The sequence below is a fragment of the Ostrea edulis genome, chromosome 10 (genome assembly GCF_947568905.1).
Source record: "Ostrea edulis chromosome 10, xbOstEdul1.1, whole genome shotgun sequence".
Lineage (NCBI taxonomy): Eukaryota > Metazoa > Mollusca > Bivalvia > Ostreida > Ostreidae > Ostrea > Ostrea edulis.
This window is the reverse complement of record NC_079173.1, coordinates 3648112-3664303: the sequence shown is the minus strand read 5'-3', so window position 1 is coordinate 3664303 and position 16192 is coordinate 3648112. Positions and strand designations below refer to the sequence as shown.

The 16192-nt window shown below is 37.5% G+C and overlaps 1 protein-coding gene across 2 annotated transcripts in view; it reads right to left on the bottom strand.

The window, feature by feature from the left end:
- Window positions 1-6666: 6666 nt before the first annotated feature.
- Window positions 6667-16192, bottom strand: part of LOC125666571 (late secretory pathway protein AVL9 homolog) — a 35754-nt gene continuing 26228 nt past the window's right edge. For both annotated transcript variants that reach the window (XM_048899734.2, XM_048899736.2), the window contains 7 exons: window positions 15404-15538; window positions 14816-14966; window positions 13239-13319; window positions 12762-12876; window positions 11300-11353; window positions 10394-10482; window positions 6667-8339 (listed from right to left, as the gene is read on the bottom strand). In XM_048899734.2, the coding sequence (XP_048755691.2) occupies window positions 8236-8339; window positions 10394-10482; window positions 11300-11353; window positions 12762-12876; window positions 13239-13319; window positions 14816-14966; window positions 15404-15538 (729 nt within the window). In that variant the 3' untranslated portion in view covers window positions 6667-8235. The remainder of the gene's footprint in view (window positions 8340-10393; window positions 10483-11299; window positions 11354-12761; window positions 12877-13238; window positions 13320-14815; window positions 14967-15403; window positions 15539-16192) is intronic.

Genomic DNA, 16192 nt, shown 5'->3' with positions numbered 1-16192 from the left:
GTATTGCTTATAGGAGTTATGAGATTGATCACTGTTCTTTATCTTTGCCTTCCATTTAACCATCGAGCATGTATATCTGCTGGTGGACAGTCTGTCCCCGAGGATACTTGTCGCTCGATATATGTTCTTTCATAAATATACAGAATAACGCTACAATACTGGCTGACACTCTGTGGAGTCTATAAGGGGTTCTTCGGATTATCCTTCGGGATATCAAAGATTTGTCGTATGTACAGTCAAATAATCATCAGCTTTGATACAGAAATCAAGTTAAAGATTGTCATGTTCCTGTAACAGATATTTTTGCTGATTTCTTTTCAGATCTCGCGTGCTCTATCTCAAAATATTCCGTAAACAAGAGGCCCATGGGCCACATATTTAAAAAAATTTCCCTCTATATTCGCATGTAAAACTTTGATCCCTTTTGTGGCCGCAACCTACTTCCGGGGGCCATGATCTTTACAAAATTGAATCTGCACTAAGTCAAGAAGCTTTCATGTAAATGTAAACTTTTCTGGCCCAGTGATTTTTCAGAAGATTTTTAATGATTTTTCCCTATACATTTGTATGTAAAACTTTGATCCCCTATTGTCGCCCCCTCTTACCCCCGGGGGACATGATATTTACAAAATTAAATCTGCACTATGTCAGGAAGCTTTCGTGCAAATGCAAACTTTTTTGGCCCAATTGTTAAGGAGAAAATTTTAAAAGATTTGTTTATATTTATTAGTTATGTAAAACTTTGATCCCCTACTGTGGCCTCATCTTACCCCCGGGGACCATGATGTTTACAAACTTGAATCTGCACTATGTCAGAAAGCTTTCATGTAAATATCAGCTTTTCTGGCACAGTGGTTTTTGAGAAGAAGACTTTCCCTATATGTTTGTATGTAAAACTTTGATCCCCTATCGCCGCCCTATCTTACCCCCGGGGGCCATGATTCGAACAAACTTGAATCTTCACAATGTCAGGAAGCTTTCATGTAAATCTTAGCTTTTCTGGCTTAGTGGTTCTTGAGAAAAATATTAAGATTTTCCCTAGATGTATGTGTATGTAAAACTTTGATCCCATGTTGTGGCCCCATCCTACCCCCCAGGGGCCATGATTTTAACAAAATTGAATTTGCACTATGTCAGGAAGCTTTCATATAAATATCAGCTTTTCTGGCTCAGTCGTTCTTGAGAAGAAGATTTTGAAAAGATTTTTCCTATACATTTGTATGTAAAACTTTGATCCCTATTGTGGCCCCATCCTACCCCTGGGGGCCATGATTTTAACAAACTTGAATTTGCACTGTGTCAGGAAGCTTTCATGTAAATTTCAGTCCTTCTGGCTCAGTGGTTCTTAAGAAGAAGATTTTTAAATGACCCCACCCTATCTTTGCATTTTTGTGATTATCTCCCCTTTGAAGGCGGCATGGCCTTTTATTTGAAAAAGTGAAAGCCCTTCACCCCAAGGATGTTTTTTGCCAAGTTTGGTTGAAATTGGCCCTGTGGTTATTGAGAAGAGGTCGAAAATGTAAAAAAAAGAAAAAAAAAAAAGAAGTTTACAGACAGACGACGGACAACAGGCGATCAGAAAAACTCACTTGAGATTCTTTCAGCTCAAGTGAGCTAAAAATTGCAAATCTTGTGACACACTGAGCAATAGAAATTCATTTAGTAGTCAGCGGCGTAGCTAGGTTTGAAATATTTGAAAGCAGGGGGTCTGGGGGGCGGTAGCCCCCCCCCCCCCTCTCCCGAAGCTGAGGAAATTTTTCGTAATATGTAATGAAAATTTAACGAAAATATTTGTAAGCACGTGCATATAGTGGTACAGTGTAGCTACGCCACTGGTAGTAATCTCATTGGACGTAGTTTCTGTACCAAAACTTTTGATAATTTGACTTGTAAATCTTCTAACGTTGTCTACACTATTGAGTGTAACCTATGTATTGTAGCGATTGTGAGCGTATTTTAGGATCTGATTTTAATTAGATTGTCACTACCACATAGCTCACTAGCGATGCACTTCAAGTTCCCTATATAGCGACAGCAACACAAGGTGAATGATAAGTTGTTTTAGTACTATAGTATTCAGATATATATTTAATTATTTCATGAATGATTGATTGAATATTGTTTAACGTTCCTCTCGAGAATATTTCACTCATATGGAGACGTCACCACTGCCGGTGAAGTAGATAGAATGTTCTATCGTTAAAATGATAATGTCCTACGGACCCGATTTAACGATAGAATGCGTCCTATATACCTGCAATGTAGCAAAATGAAAATTGCACACAGTGCATGTTTCGGTAAAATTATGTAACACATCACTCATATGCATTTGGAAAGTTATCTTAACGACCCACTTGGGCCGTTCTTATTTGCAAATTAGGTAAGCGTTCGTTTTTGGAAAACAGCATGCAGCAGGGTGTTCCGATGGCAGTTTCCGGTAAAATGGCAGTCAGTTCGAATCGAGAAAAGTGACATTTCAAAGTGTTGAGTTTACAATATTATTATACGATTTTTTACAGTGTTAAGGACTTCCAAATTACCAATGAGGTTAGTTGTATATAAATTTAACTTTAAATGTACGCGTTTATTCTTTGATAAGTTTAAAATCGTTTTGGAGCGATTCCGCAATTTTCTGCTACATTACGGGTATATGGGAGGTATTCTAACTGTGGTGAGGACCTGTCCCGAGACACAGTTAGATTATTCTAACTACCGGTGAAGGGCTGCAAAATTTAGGCCTATGCTCGGCGCTTATGGCCTTTGATCAGGGAGGGATCTTTATCTTGCCACACCTGCTGTGAGACGGGGCCTCGGATTTTGTGGTCTCATCCGAAGGACCGCCCAATTTAGTCGCCTCTTGCAACAAGCAAGGAGTACTAAGGGCCTATTCTAACACGGATCCCCACGGGCATTTCATGAATGTAATATACTGTAAACATGCGCATGCATTTCATCTCCCTGACCGATAGTCATGGGGGAGACACGGTGGACGACCTGAAGGCCACGGAGCGCCAACCAAATATGCATCTGGTACTAGTTGGTATTGTAGAAGTAATAGATGATTTACTGGGGTTCGCCCCATAATATGCACTGACAGGGGACCGGGTTCGAACCCCGATCTCGTCCGTTGCGTTTTCCCCCTTTCTCTTACATTTGGTGTCGTAGACCAACCTTTGGAACTGATGGTGAAAAGAGAATTTGAAATAAACACCGGTAAATTCTACATATGCCGAGATCGTTGGATATTATCCACAGTACTTGTGTCAGTAAATAAGTTATGACCTCTGTATACTAATAATAACACGTGTTATTAGTATAAAAAGGTCATAGCTTATTTACAGACACAAGTACTGTGGATATTATCGTAGGGGAAAAAACACGTGTTTTATGCAAACTAACTCGATCGGATTAAAGGACTGCGGGTGATAAAGTATTGTTTCCCGCCTACTTTCTGGTCAATTTTTAAAAGTCATCATTTTCAAAGATATTTTACGTCAATATAGATCTATATTTATATGAATTTTCATAAATGACAAAACAAAGAGAGATGACTAATTTAAGTTAAAATCGTGTACATGTATTTCACTATAAGAATCGCGTATTTCACTATAAGAATCACGTATTTCATTATAAGAATCACATATTTCACTATAAAAATCACGTATCTAACTATAAGAATCACGTATTTCACTATAAGAATCACGCATTTCACTATAAGAATCACGTATCTAACTATAAGAATCAATGGAAAACGGAAAAAACTAAAACATCTCCCCCATCCCGTGAAACACAAATTCGTTTTTGTAGGTATTAATTATCATTTACGAAATTTGTACCAAAACTTTTGTTGTTTCACCGGGGGGGGGGGGGGGGGGGGGGGGGGGGGGGGGGGGGGGGGCTTATGTTTATAAACCTTTAAAAAAAAATCAGCGAAATTTTCACTGATCAATTGCAAATGGGGTGAAAATATGAAAATTGAAGATTAACCATTTCTTAATAATATAATGTAATAAGACAAATTAAAGGGTTATTCTAAAGTGATAGCAATAAGCATTTTGAAATATATGACGTTTTAAAGCCCGGTTTCAAGGAATATATTTGTCTACACCCTATTCAAAAGGTTAAGAGCAATTAATTAATAATTAACACGGGTATTAAAGTTGATAATTACTAATGGATTCTACTTTGCATTTTAAAGAAAACCTCATTAGCAAAATTGCAAAGGTTTTTCAAAATATTTTTAAAATATGCGAGTTGAAAATGTAGGCGGGAATCCAGAGTTAACGTGAGTAGTTCTTTCCTATTTAATTATATATGTATTCTCCCAGTCGGAGAGTTTTCTTTATATAATAGCAAGGGGGAAATAAGATACACACGACGAAATTGTTCAAAGTCGAGCTTTGAACAGTTTTAAACACGTTCATATTCCAGTCAATAATATGAATATACTAGATTCCAAAAGTTCACTAAAACCCTTACAGGGATACATTTCTATTGTTCACTAAAACCCTTACAAGGATACATTTCTAAAGTTCACTAAAACTCTTACAGGAATACATTTCTATTGCTCACTAAAACCCTTACAGGGATACATTTCTATTGTTCACTAAAACCCTTACAGGGATACATTTCTTGGACAAGTAAATTCTCTACCCAACCCCTACATGTGTATCTTTACTCCTCAAGAAAATTTGAACTGCTTAAAAAAAATCTTAAATCTTTTTTAATAGTAAAACTGAAGTCCCAGAACTTTTCCCCAAATCAGCAGCACCACAACGTATGAATTTACCATACTTTACAACAGTGGCGGATTTAAAGGGGGGGGGGGGGGGGGAGCGCCCCCCACCTCCCCTAAAATTTTCAAATTTAAGGTAATTCGTGGCATCCTGGTTAGAACAATGTACTGAACGATAAAAGAAGCAATGATTTCTTCCACTCTCGGAGAAATAAATCACAAAATCTTTTGATTCCTTGAATTACGTTATTGGGAGAACTTAATTTTTTTTTTTTTTTACAAATGTAAAATCCAGGAGTTTCCCTGGGCCCCCATCGGAACTTCGACCCAGACCCCCTGCCTCATAAAGTGGCGCCCCCGTAACCGCAATTCCTGGATCCGCCCCTGCTTTACAATACAGTACTAGTAAAGACTAGGCTTTTCACTTCATAGACAGTCGCTTCTTGAATAGCAAGAGGCCCACAGGCTTTATTGATCACCCGAGAATTGGCTACAAAATATATCAAATTGTTCCTGTTCTGCATAATTAAAATGTAATTTTCAGCAGCAGTAAAAAACAAAGTTATTGCATAGGACCCGTTGTTTAAAATGAGTAAGTGGTGTGGAATTACATTAACCCCATTGACATCTAGCTATCTGATGGGGTGATATACATAGTACAATGTTTGTCGATTGTTCTGATCACTAATGGACTTTAGATATTGACTTGGATAGTTAAGTAGTGAGAACACCCGACTAAGAATGCATGGGTTTTTTAGAGGGGGGGGGGGGGTATTTTTTGGTGTGATTCCCAGACCAGCCGTATCTTTCCTTCTGAAGATAGTGGCGTGGCAAACTGTCAGTCGTACATTATACATGTAGTTTAATCAAAAATGGGTGAACTTGTTTTGCTCTCTTCAAGGTCGATGACTTGTTTGCTCTCCTCAAGGTCGATGACTTGCTTTGCTCCCCTCAAGGTCGATGACTTGCTTTGCTCTCTTCAAGGTCGATGACTTGCTTTGCTCTCTTCAAGGTTGATGACTTGTTTTGCTCTCTTCAAGGTCGATGACTTGTTTTTGCTCTCTTCAAGATCGATAACTTATTTTGCTCTCCTCAAGGTCGATGACTTGTTTTGATCTCTTCAAGGTCGATGACTTATTTTGCTCTCTTCAAGGTCGATGACTTGTTTGCTCTCCTCAAGGTAGATGACTTGCTTTGCTCTCCTCAAGGTCGATGACTTGCTTTGCTCTCTTCATAGTCGATGACTTGTTTTGCTCTCCTCAAGGTCGATGACTTGTTTTGCTCTCTTCAAGGTCGATGACTTGTTTCGCTCTCTTCAGGGTCGATGTCTATTCCAGGATATAGTCATTCTGTTTTGTTCTAGCTCTGAGGTCAAAGACTATTTAAGGAGGGTCACCCAGGCCCTCTTTGAATATTCTTCAACCTCGAAGTAGAAGAACCCAGGTTTGGTGAACTGTAGATATCGGCTTCGGTGGTCAAATGGTTACACAGCACCTGACTAGTAAAGCAAAAGTGCGGGGTTCAATTCCAGGTCCAGCCATACATATCTTCCTCCTTGCCTACTACACCATTACATAGTGGTAGTCCAGATGAAATAAGAAATCTAGATCAGGCTTGGGTTTCTCCAAAAATTCTAAACTTAAGATTGAGTTTTCTTTTATTTGAGCAGTCAAAATTTGAGCAAAATCTCAGACTTAAGTCCAAGTTTCGACTTAAGTTTATTTTGAGAAATCCAGGCCTGGAAATCTGCAGTATTACAGTTTCATACAAGCCCTATTTCTAGAAATCTGCAGTATTACAGTTTCATACAAACCCTATTACTCAGATTGTTGCAGGGTGCCAGCGCGAGATCAGTTGAAAATGTAGGTTCACTAATACCGGTAGTCATATTTCAAATTGACAATTCGACTTTAAACTAAAACAACATAGCAAACATGTACAATATTTTGTTTAATATGCGAGAAATACAAATAAGCAATGAATCATGAATTCACTATGTATGATGCCACAAGCACATCCATTTCACACAATTTGCTTAAAACTATTTTTGATATCTGGTTTCAGAATAGCTGTGTTGATATAGGATCAAAACAAACCCATGTAGACAATACATAAAGATACTTTTGGTTAATGTGTCAACCACTATAAAATATTTTGGTTTTGTACAAAATATATGAAAACAACTCTGGTTATTATGCATGAAGTAAAAGGTTTTCATTTCATTTGAAAAACTGCAGTCTTTTAAAGTTGATATTTTAAATATTTTTCAAAGAAAAACCAAGAAACCACCAACTTTATTATGTCATATTTCGAATTAGGAATCATTTGGCCAGAATAATTTTAATTCTTTTATTTTCATTTATGACTTCTCAAAACTGGAAAGTGCTAAACTTCAGGACCTGAGAACATCATCTATACATCTAATCCAGACATCTTACTTATACCCATCAAGATTAAATCAGTCCGGTGAGTAATGCAAACTGCAATTATTATCGTAGATATCAACCAATCTATATATTCCATATGCACTTATCTTGAGGTAAACTTACAACCTATTGTCTTGGGTGTGACTGTTGAAGGCTACGTCTGTATATTGTTGCTGCTATCACAGACAGATGACATACAAGTCTGAACAGTTCTAAAGAGTCTGTAAAAGTACATTTCTTCTAAACACACACATGACTTAGATAATTTGAACTGGTTCCCATTTAAACTTAATTTGAACTCAAACTTGTTAACTATTGTTTCATTCCAGAAATAGCTCCAAATGCTATACATATTGCATCCAGGTGTGGTTTATCAAGTCATGTGCACACCTAGGAACATGGCAACAGAAAATGCTTGATGTTGAAGAGGGCAACATGGCAACAGTAGATGCTCGATATTGTAGAGACCCGCAACATGGCAACAGTAGATGCTCGATATTGTAGAGACGTGCAACATAGCAACAGTAGATGCTAGATATTGTAGAGACATGCAACATGGCAACATAGATGCTTGATGTTGTAGAAAACAACATTGCAACAGTAGATGCTAGATATTGTAGATATGTGCAACATGGCATCAGTAGATGCTTGATGGTGAGAGACTTGATATCATTGAGATATCATTATGAGATCATGGCAACAGTAAATGCTTGATATTGTAGAGTGCAACATGCTGTTAGAAAATCCCCCCACATGAAGGAGATTGTTATGTTAAATCTGAAATTATATGCTACCATCACACTGGTATACGGTTTTGAAAAGGAAATGCATTTATCTAGAAAATCACAAACTGACACTTAAATCAGCAATTTTCAATTACTAAATGAAATTTGTTAATTAGTGAAAGATGCAGTTATGGAGTAGAGTTATTGCCCTTGCTTTCTTTGATGTAATGAACAAGGGTTTATCAAAACCATAAACTAAAACCTATCAATTTATTTCCAAACAACTTTATAACCCTTTAATATTCCATCTATTTTGTAACATGTTGATAATCTATTTATATAAAATAAATCATTTGTGTAATTCACTTTGAGAGGGTAGGTTATCTCCCTTGGATTGTCTCCAACCACTGAACCATGAAGACATGGCTGACTTTGCATTCACAATGGCGCCACCTATAAAAATATGAAAAATTGAGTTGTACTTTTAGAGATGTATTAAAAGCATACCTTATTTCAATACACAATTAAACTTTGGTATCTCGAACACCGATATTTCGAATACCATGGATATGTCGAAGTAAATCGGAATTCCCAACCACTTATTCTTTAAGCATTTTAGCCTCAATACCTCAATTCTCTGATATCTCACAGGTTTTTTTCCCAGTCCCATTGAATTCGAGATAATGAGATTCAACTGTATTTACATTTCCCACACAAAGTAAAATCCTATCTCGACAACTATAAAAGATATTAACTCTACTTTCTGGTTTTTCCTTGCAGTGTGTGATGTACTTGAAATATGACAATGAGATAAGGCTTTGTCGTTTGTATCATTGAATCAATAGACCAGTGTCTTTTCTATCCATTTCAGCCTACAAAATTTCCTTTGCACATTCTTTGATAAATTGTAAACGATAGTTACATTCTCTGGATATCGCCTTAACCGGTGCAACCGGTACATTTACAACTGGTACATTTACAACCGGTACATTTACAACTGGTACATTTACAATCGGTACATTTACAACCGGTACATTTACAACCGGTACATTTACAACCGGTACATTTACAACCGGTACATTTACAATCGGTACATTTAAAACCGGTACATTTACAACCGGTACATTTACAACCGGTACATTTCTTGTTGGTTAACTGTAAATGATACTGTAGCTACACTCTCTGGATATCGCCCCGTTACATTTCTTGAAAGTTCTCAACTTCTGCTCACGTAGCTCAGTATCGTGCACTTATTAGTGACATTAAAATTTGATTGGATAATACAGGTTCGTACACTGAATGTCATTGGATGTCGAGCTCCTGGTAGACAAAAGCTGACATGAGATGAGTTAGTAAAACAAGACCTAGAGTCTACAGGATTGGATAGGATCAATCCACTGGATCGCCACGTGTGGAAAACCAAACTTTGACCTCGCACAGACATCCCCCTTGCAAAAGGATTAATTTGGCATGGATAATCAAAATAGATGGATGATCAAAACGGCGGGTGTGACCAGTCAACAGTGGATGCTTACTCCTCCTAGGCACCTGATCCCACCTCTGGTATATCCAGGGGTCCGTGTTTGTCCAGCTATCTATTTTGTATTGCTAATAGGAGTTATGAGATTGATCGCTGTTCCTTATTTTCACCTTTATAGGAGTTATGAGATTGATCACTGTTGGTTATCTTCACCTTTATAGGAGTTATGAGATTGATCACTGTTGGTTATCTTCACCTTTATAAGAGTTATGAGATTGATCACTGTTGGTTATCTTCACCTTTATAGGAGTTATGAGATTGATCACTGTTGGTTATCTTCACCTTTATAGGAGTTATGGGATTGTTCACTGTTCGTTATCTTCACCTTTATAGGAGTTATAAGATTGATCACTGTTCGTTATCTTCACCTTTATAGGAGTTATGAGATTGATCACTGTTGGTTATCTTCACCTTTATAAGAGTTATGAGATTGATCACTGTTGGTTATCTTCACCTTTATAGGAGTTATGAGATTGATCACTGTTGGTTATCTTCACCTTTATAGGAGTTATGGGATTGTTCACTGTTCGTTATCTTCACCTTTATAGGAGTTATAAGATTGATCACTGTTCGTTATCTTCACCTTTATAGGAGTTATGAGATTGATCACTGTTGGTTATCTTCACCTTTATAGGAGTTATGAGATTGATCACTGTTCGTTATCTTCAACTTTCGTGACTAAAGCTCTCTAGTAAAAGGAGGAATTGGACTGTTATTCACACTATAATATAAGTATGCTAATTAAACAAATCATCTGAAATTACTTAACAATAGGAAGATGGGGGACATTAAAGAAACACGTAAAACAAATCTCTTACAATTAGCACTAGTAACACTTATGTTGCATTATGCAAAATGTACCCCACCCACCTAAAACAACAAAGCCAACCACGAGCAAACTAATGTTGGGATTTCAATGTCAAGAGTCCTATTGACTGAGATGTTCTGGAGGTCGGAGGTTACGTACCCACAGCCTTTCCTGCCTGCTCCACATATCTCCCGGTCTGTACCATGGCTGCATTAATTTTCTTTCCCCTTTCTGTATTCTGTAGATTGCTGAAAAATTACAAGGAGTTAATAAAATAGAGACACAGTAAAAAATTACAAAGAGTTAATAAAATAGAGGCACAGTAAAAAATTACAAGGAGTTAATAAAATAGAGGCACAGTAAAAAATTACAAGGATTTAATACAATACAGGCACAGTAAAAAATTACAAGGATTTAATACAATACAGGCACAGTAAAAAATTACAAGGATTTAATAAAATAGAGGCAAAGTAATGAAATACACTTTTAAGGTATCTCCATACTCACATTATTACAAGGAGTTAAACTTAATTTGAACCAACCAGACACAACCTAAAGACACTCAGAGCCAACTTTGTGTATGGTTCCTGCATCTAAAGCAGACTCGAAGCAGATGTACAGCAGATTGAAACGTGAAACTCAAAGCCAACTTTGCATATGGTTTCTACACCTGGATTGATTGAATATTGTTTAACGTCCCTCTCCAGAATATTTAACTCGCATAGAGACATCATCATTGTTGGTGAAGGACTGAAAAATTTAGGCCTATGCTCGGCGCTTAGGGCCTTTGAGCAGGGAAGAATCTTTATCATGCCACACCTGCTGTGACACGGGACCTCGGTTTTTGGTTTTTGCGGTCTCATCTGAAGGACCGCCCCATTTAATCGCCTCTTATGACAAGCAAGGGGTACTGAGGACCTATTCTAACCCGGATCCACCCCTGGAAGTCTGAGTTAAATCAGTCAACAAGTGCAGTGTTAAAATGGTAAATCTCAAACAGATGAGAGGCTCCCTAGAGGTTATGACGAAGACTCTATCATTATAAATGTCAAACAAAACACTTACTGTGCCAGTCTCATCTTGATATCCGACATCCCCAAGTGACCTTGACATGGATGCCTGTAAAAGAAAACGAGAAGCCCATGGGCCTTAACAGTCTGAGTCACCTGAGTAGCATGCATCAAATTTTCCAAAGCTCAGGACTCTTATGCATGACATTTTAAAAACCATTATACACAAACATTTCTAAAATATCATTAGATGATTTACCATAGGGTCCAAAATTCCTACTCTAGGAATATACAGTACAAAACGTTATGCATGCTTGCACATGTAATGATGATAGAAGTTGAAACCCTGGAGTCATATATTTCATAATTTTAGTAGATGATTTGCGGCTCATTATAAACGTGCAAACATGTCCAAAAGTAAAGAAGTTTTTCTATGATATAATTCATTTTCAATATACATGTTTGACCAATTTAGTCCCACCCTGGGGCCTGACCCTTGAACCTAGAGGTCATGAAATTCGCAATTTTGGTAGGGGGTTCATTCCTTCACATAACATGCTAATAGTTTGACTGCTTGATGTCTATAGGAGTAAGGGATAAGATTTCTGAAGATTACATTGATTTTGATGTCTATAGGAGTAAAGGATAAGATTTCTGAAGATTACATTAATTTTGTTGTCTATAGGAGTAAAGGATAAGATTTCTGAAGATTACATTAATTTTGATGTTTTTGGCCCAATCTCATCATTCCTATAAAGTCAAAAGAATAAAAAATTAGGAGTAGGGAAAACACAGACCCCTGCATGGACACACCAGAGGTGGGATCAGACAAACACAGACCCCTGGACACACCAGAGGTGGGATCAGACAAACACAGACCCCTGGATATACTAGAGGTGGGATCAGGCAAACACGGACCCCTGGACACACCAGAGGTGGGATCAGGCAAACACGGACCCCTGGACACACCAGAGGTGGGATCAGGTGCCTAAAAGGAGTATGCAATGCATGCTTGATTTAAAAATCATTGTGACAAGAGCTGATGCACTACTTGGCTTAATTCTGAACTAGCACAACAAATATCCAGCATAATGGATAAGGCCAACACTACCGTAATATTTTTGTGGAAAAGATAAATTAATTTGCCCTCTGTAAGCCATGTTAATATAGCAAACAACCTCCACAACTTGGAAACTGACTTAATATGGAAGGAGGCCCACCCACAAAAAGTGAGTGACTTAGTCTGGAAGGTGGCCCACCCCATAAAACTGATTTAGTTTGGAAGGGGGCCCACTAGAATTGACCTAATATGGAAGGGGCACCACCCCACAAAAACTGACTTAGTCTGGTGGGGGCCCCATAAAAATTTTATTCAAATATTAATTGATAACTCAATTACAATGGGCAGTTTATAGGCAGATGTTAATATTAATCTTGAAGCTTACTAGTCAATTTGTCTATGTAAGTGTAAAACTCCAACAGCTTTCGCAAAGAAAATAGACAACTACTTTACTGACCCCACTAAGACATTCTTCATCCCTGAATGATCTGTACCACTCCACTGTCTGTAGTTGTTGGTAGTTCTGAATGCCTGACAAAAAGCTGTGCCAAAATCCTCCAGGAATTTAGAATCTAAAATCAAATTAACCAATATCTGTTCACATTACCTCAAAATAATTACCAGAAAAAACAAATTAACATGAATAATTGTCGAACACTTACACTGACACTGCTTACAGTATATTTATGCAGACTTGATCTGGTGTTATTGAACTCTGTCTTGTATTTATGTATAACTGTATCAGAGTGAAGCTTTCGACTAACTGTAATTATTTTCTTACCATTGATTATAATACATTCTGTAAGAACTTTGGGTCTTCACTGAATACCTAACCATGACACAGATCGTCCCTTCATACAAATCTGTACCTGGTCAGAGTGAGGAATTTTAATCCGGAAGATTTCCTTCCCTAAATCCATTACAAATTACCTACCATTCTTCTCCATAGTTGCCAACAGAGACTGGAGATAAGATTTAAACTGGGCCTGGATCCACTCATCTCCCCCCTCCCATTCTGAAAAACAAAGTGAGATGCATTTAATTCTTACTGCTACAGTACTTATCACCCCCCCTCCCCCCTCCCATCTATGCAAGTAGATTCTTGACAAGCATAAAAAAAAAATTGCTCGATTGTGGCAGGGTGTGTAGTGTAAGGAGTATTCACGCCAGTTTTTCCTCCAGCCTTCGAGTTTTTAAATTTTGGAGGGGGGGGGGGGTGCTCATTAATTGTTCTATATTAATTGCTATAAGGGTTCATTTGTATCTTGGTTTTATTTGGTGTGGGTTTTTTTTTTAACTCTGTCCTCAGTAATGACCCCCCCCCCCCCCCAACCCTTGCTTGACCACAAAAACTTTTATTTCACTTAATATACGTCAAACTTGTGATTTCAACACTTTGCTTCCTTCTGGTTTTACACTCTTTTTCAAACAGAAAGAAGGGGAAAGGGTATAATGCAACTTTTAACATGTAATGTTAGATTTATTAATCCTTCATATATTTACAAAAGTATTTAGACAAACAAGTTCTGATCTGAAGAGCTTCATATAACTGTTTCATACAATTTTAATCATGTACTAAACACTAAATTATAAACCTTTGTACCGATTGTCATTAATTGTTTAAATAAAGCAAACAACATTTCAGAGGATTTTCCTGGCTTCGCAGTGGGTCCATAGTCAGTCGAAAATAGTTGGAACTGCACACGGTCGAAGATTTAATTCCTATTTTAGCCTAAGTGGGGTGTATACGAGACTGATCCGTTCCCCTCCCACCCCCTAAAAGTGATTGTTACCCACCTCCCGAGTTCTAAGTATCATGTAATGTATGTGATTTGAAATGGACTAGGTGGAGATTTCACACTCAAATCTTTCTGAATGTGGGATCTTTTGGACGCAAGTACCAACAAATCTCCCCTACCTGTCCCCTCCAAATAAAAACTGGTGAAAAAAATCTCCCTACCTGTCCCCTCCAAGTAAAAACTGGTGAAAAAATCTCCCTACCTGTCCCCTCCAAGTAAAAACTGGTGAAAAAAAATCTTCCTACCTGTCCCCTCCAAATAAAAACTGGTGAAAAAAAATCTCCCCTACCTGTCCCCTCCAAGTAAAAACTGGTGAAAAAAATCTCCCTACCTGTCCCCTCCAAGTAAAAACTGGTGAAAAAATCTTCCTACCTGTCCCCTCCAAGTAAAAACTGGTGAAAAAAAATCTTCCTACCTGTCCCCTCCAAGTAAAAACTGGTGAAAAAATCTCCCTACCTGTCCCCTCCATATAAAAATTGGTGAAAAAAATCTCCCTACCTGTCCCCTCCAAGTAAAAACTGGTGGAAAAAAAATCTCCCTACCTGTCCCTTCCAAGTAAAAACTGGTGAAAAAAAATCTTCCTACCTGTCCCCTCCAAGTAAAAACTGGTGAAAAAATCTCCCTACCTGTCCCCTCCAAGTAAAAACTGGTGAAAAAAAATCTCCCTACCTGTCCCCTCCAAGTAAAAACTGGTGAAAAAAAATCTCCCTACCTGTCCCCTCCAAGTAAGGGTCATCAGTATCATCCCCTACAACAGCTTTAATGATGATGTCAGCAAACCTGAGGTCAGCCGTGGTCAGATGAAGTAGGCGTTGTAACTCTCGATCATGAATATCAATTTTACCTATCTCTAATTCTGATACCTAAAACAAGAGAATTACAAATTATAACAATTCTTGCATCTATATCTATACCGGATAAGCAGAATTTTTAGCAAGGATTTAATTTGGCATTATCAGCAAGGGTCACTGAAATTGAATATTGCTATCAATTTTTAAAAGTTATCTTTCTTGGAATTATAATTATAATCGTTAACTACAGTTAGAACAGAGTGGGAGTTACAGGCTACGTAGCCTTCGATCCTGTAGATGAGGAGTCAAGGTGTCCAGGTATAAAGTTGCTAAAATTAGCTCTTGCTAAATATACACTGTATACTCATTTTTATGGAAAAATCGCTAAATTTGTGTCCCGCTAAAACTTCCACTTAGACGGTACATATATAAGCATTATCTAAAAACCAGTTTCATCTGTGTATTTATGCAAACTAAAAGTGTTCAAGTCTACTCTTTTTTTTCCGTACTTCAATAACGATGTCTGACAGATGGCGCTTTTGTCTGAATAGCATATTAGTTGCTCCAATGACAAAACTTCGAACGTTGACATCGGACATCAGATCCAAATACTGTAGAGAGAGATAAGGGTGACACACACAACCCTGTAATCAAACAGAAAGTCATAAGTTCAACTAACTTTCCATTATCAAACCGAATAATGCTGGCATTTCTAGTGTAGAATGGCCAGCTTGAAAAGATGTGTTATTTAATGGTCAAAGTACCATTAAACCCCTTATACAGTCACACAAATAAACCTAACGATCTAATGTTCCAATAAAACCCCCTTATACATTCACACAAATAAACCTAACGATCTAATGTTCCAATAAAACCCCCTTATACATTCACACAAATAAACCTAATGATCTAATGTTCCAATAAAACCCCCTTATACATTCACACAAATAAACCTAATGATCTAATGTTCCAATAAAACCCCCTTATACATTCACACAAATAAACCTAACGATCTAATGTTCCAATAAAACCCCCTTATACATTCACACAAATAAACCTAACGATCTAATGTTCCAATAAAACCCCCTTATACATTCACACAAATAAACCTAATGATCTAATGTTCCAATAAAACCCCCTTATACATTCACACAAATAAACCTAATGATCTAATGTTCCAATAAAACCCCCTTATACATTCACACAAATAAACCTAACGATCTAATGTTCCAAATAACTGAACACTATAATTGTTGAATCCACATCTTGCAAAATCAGGAACAAGGTTCCTGCATGGA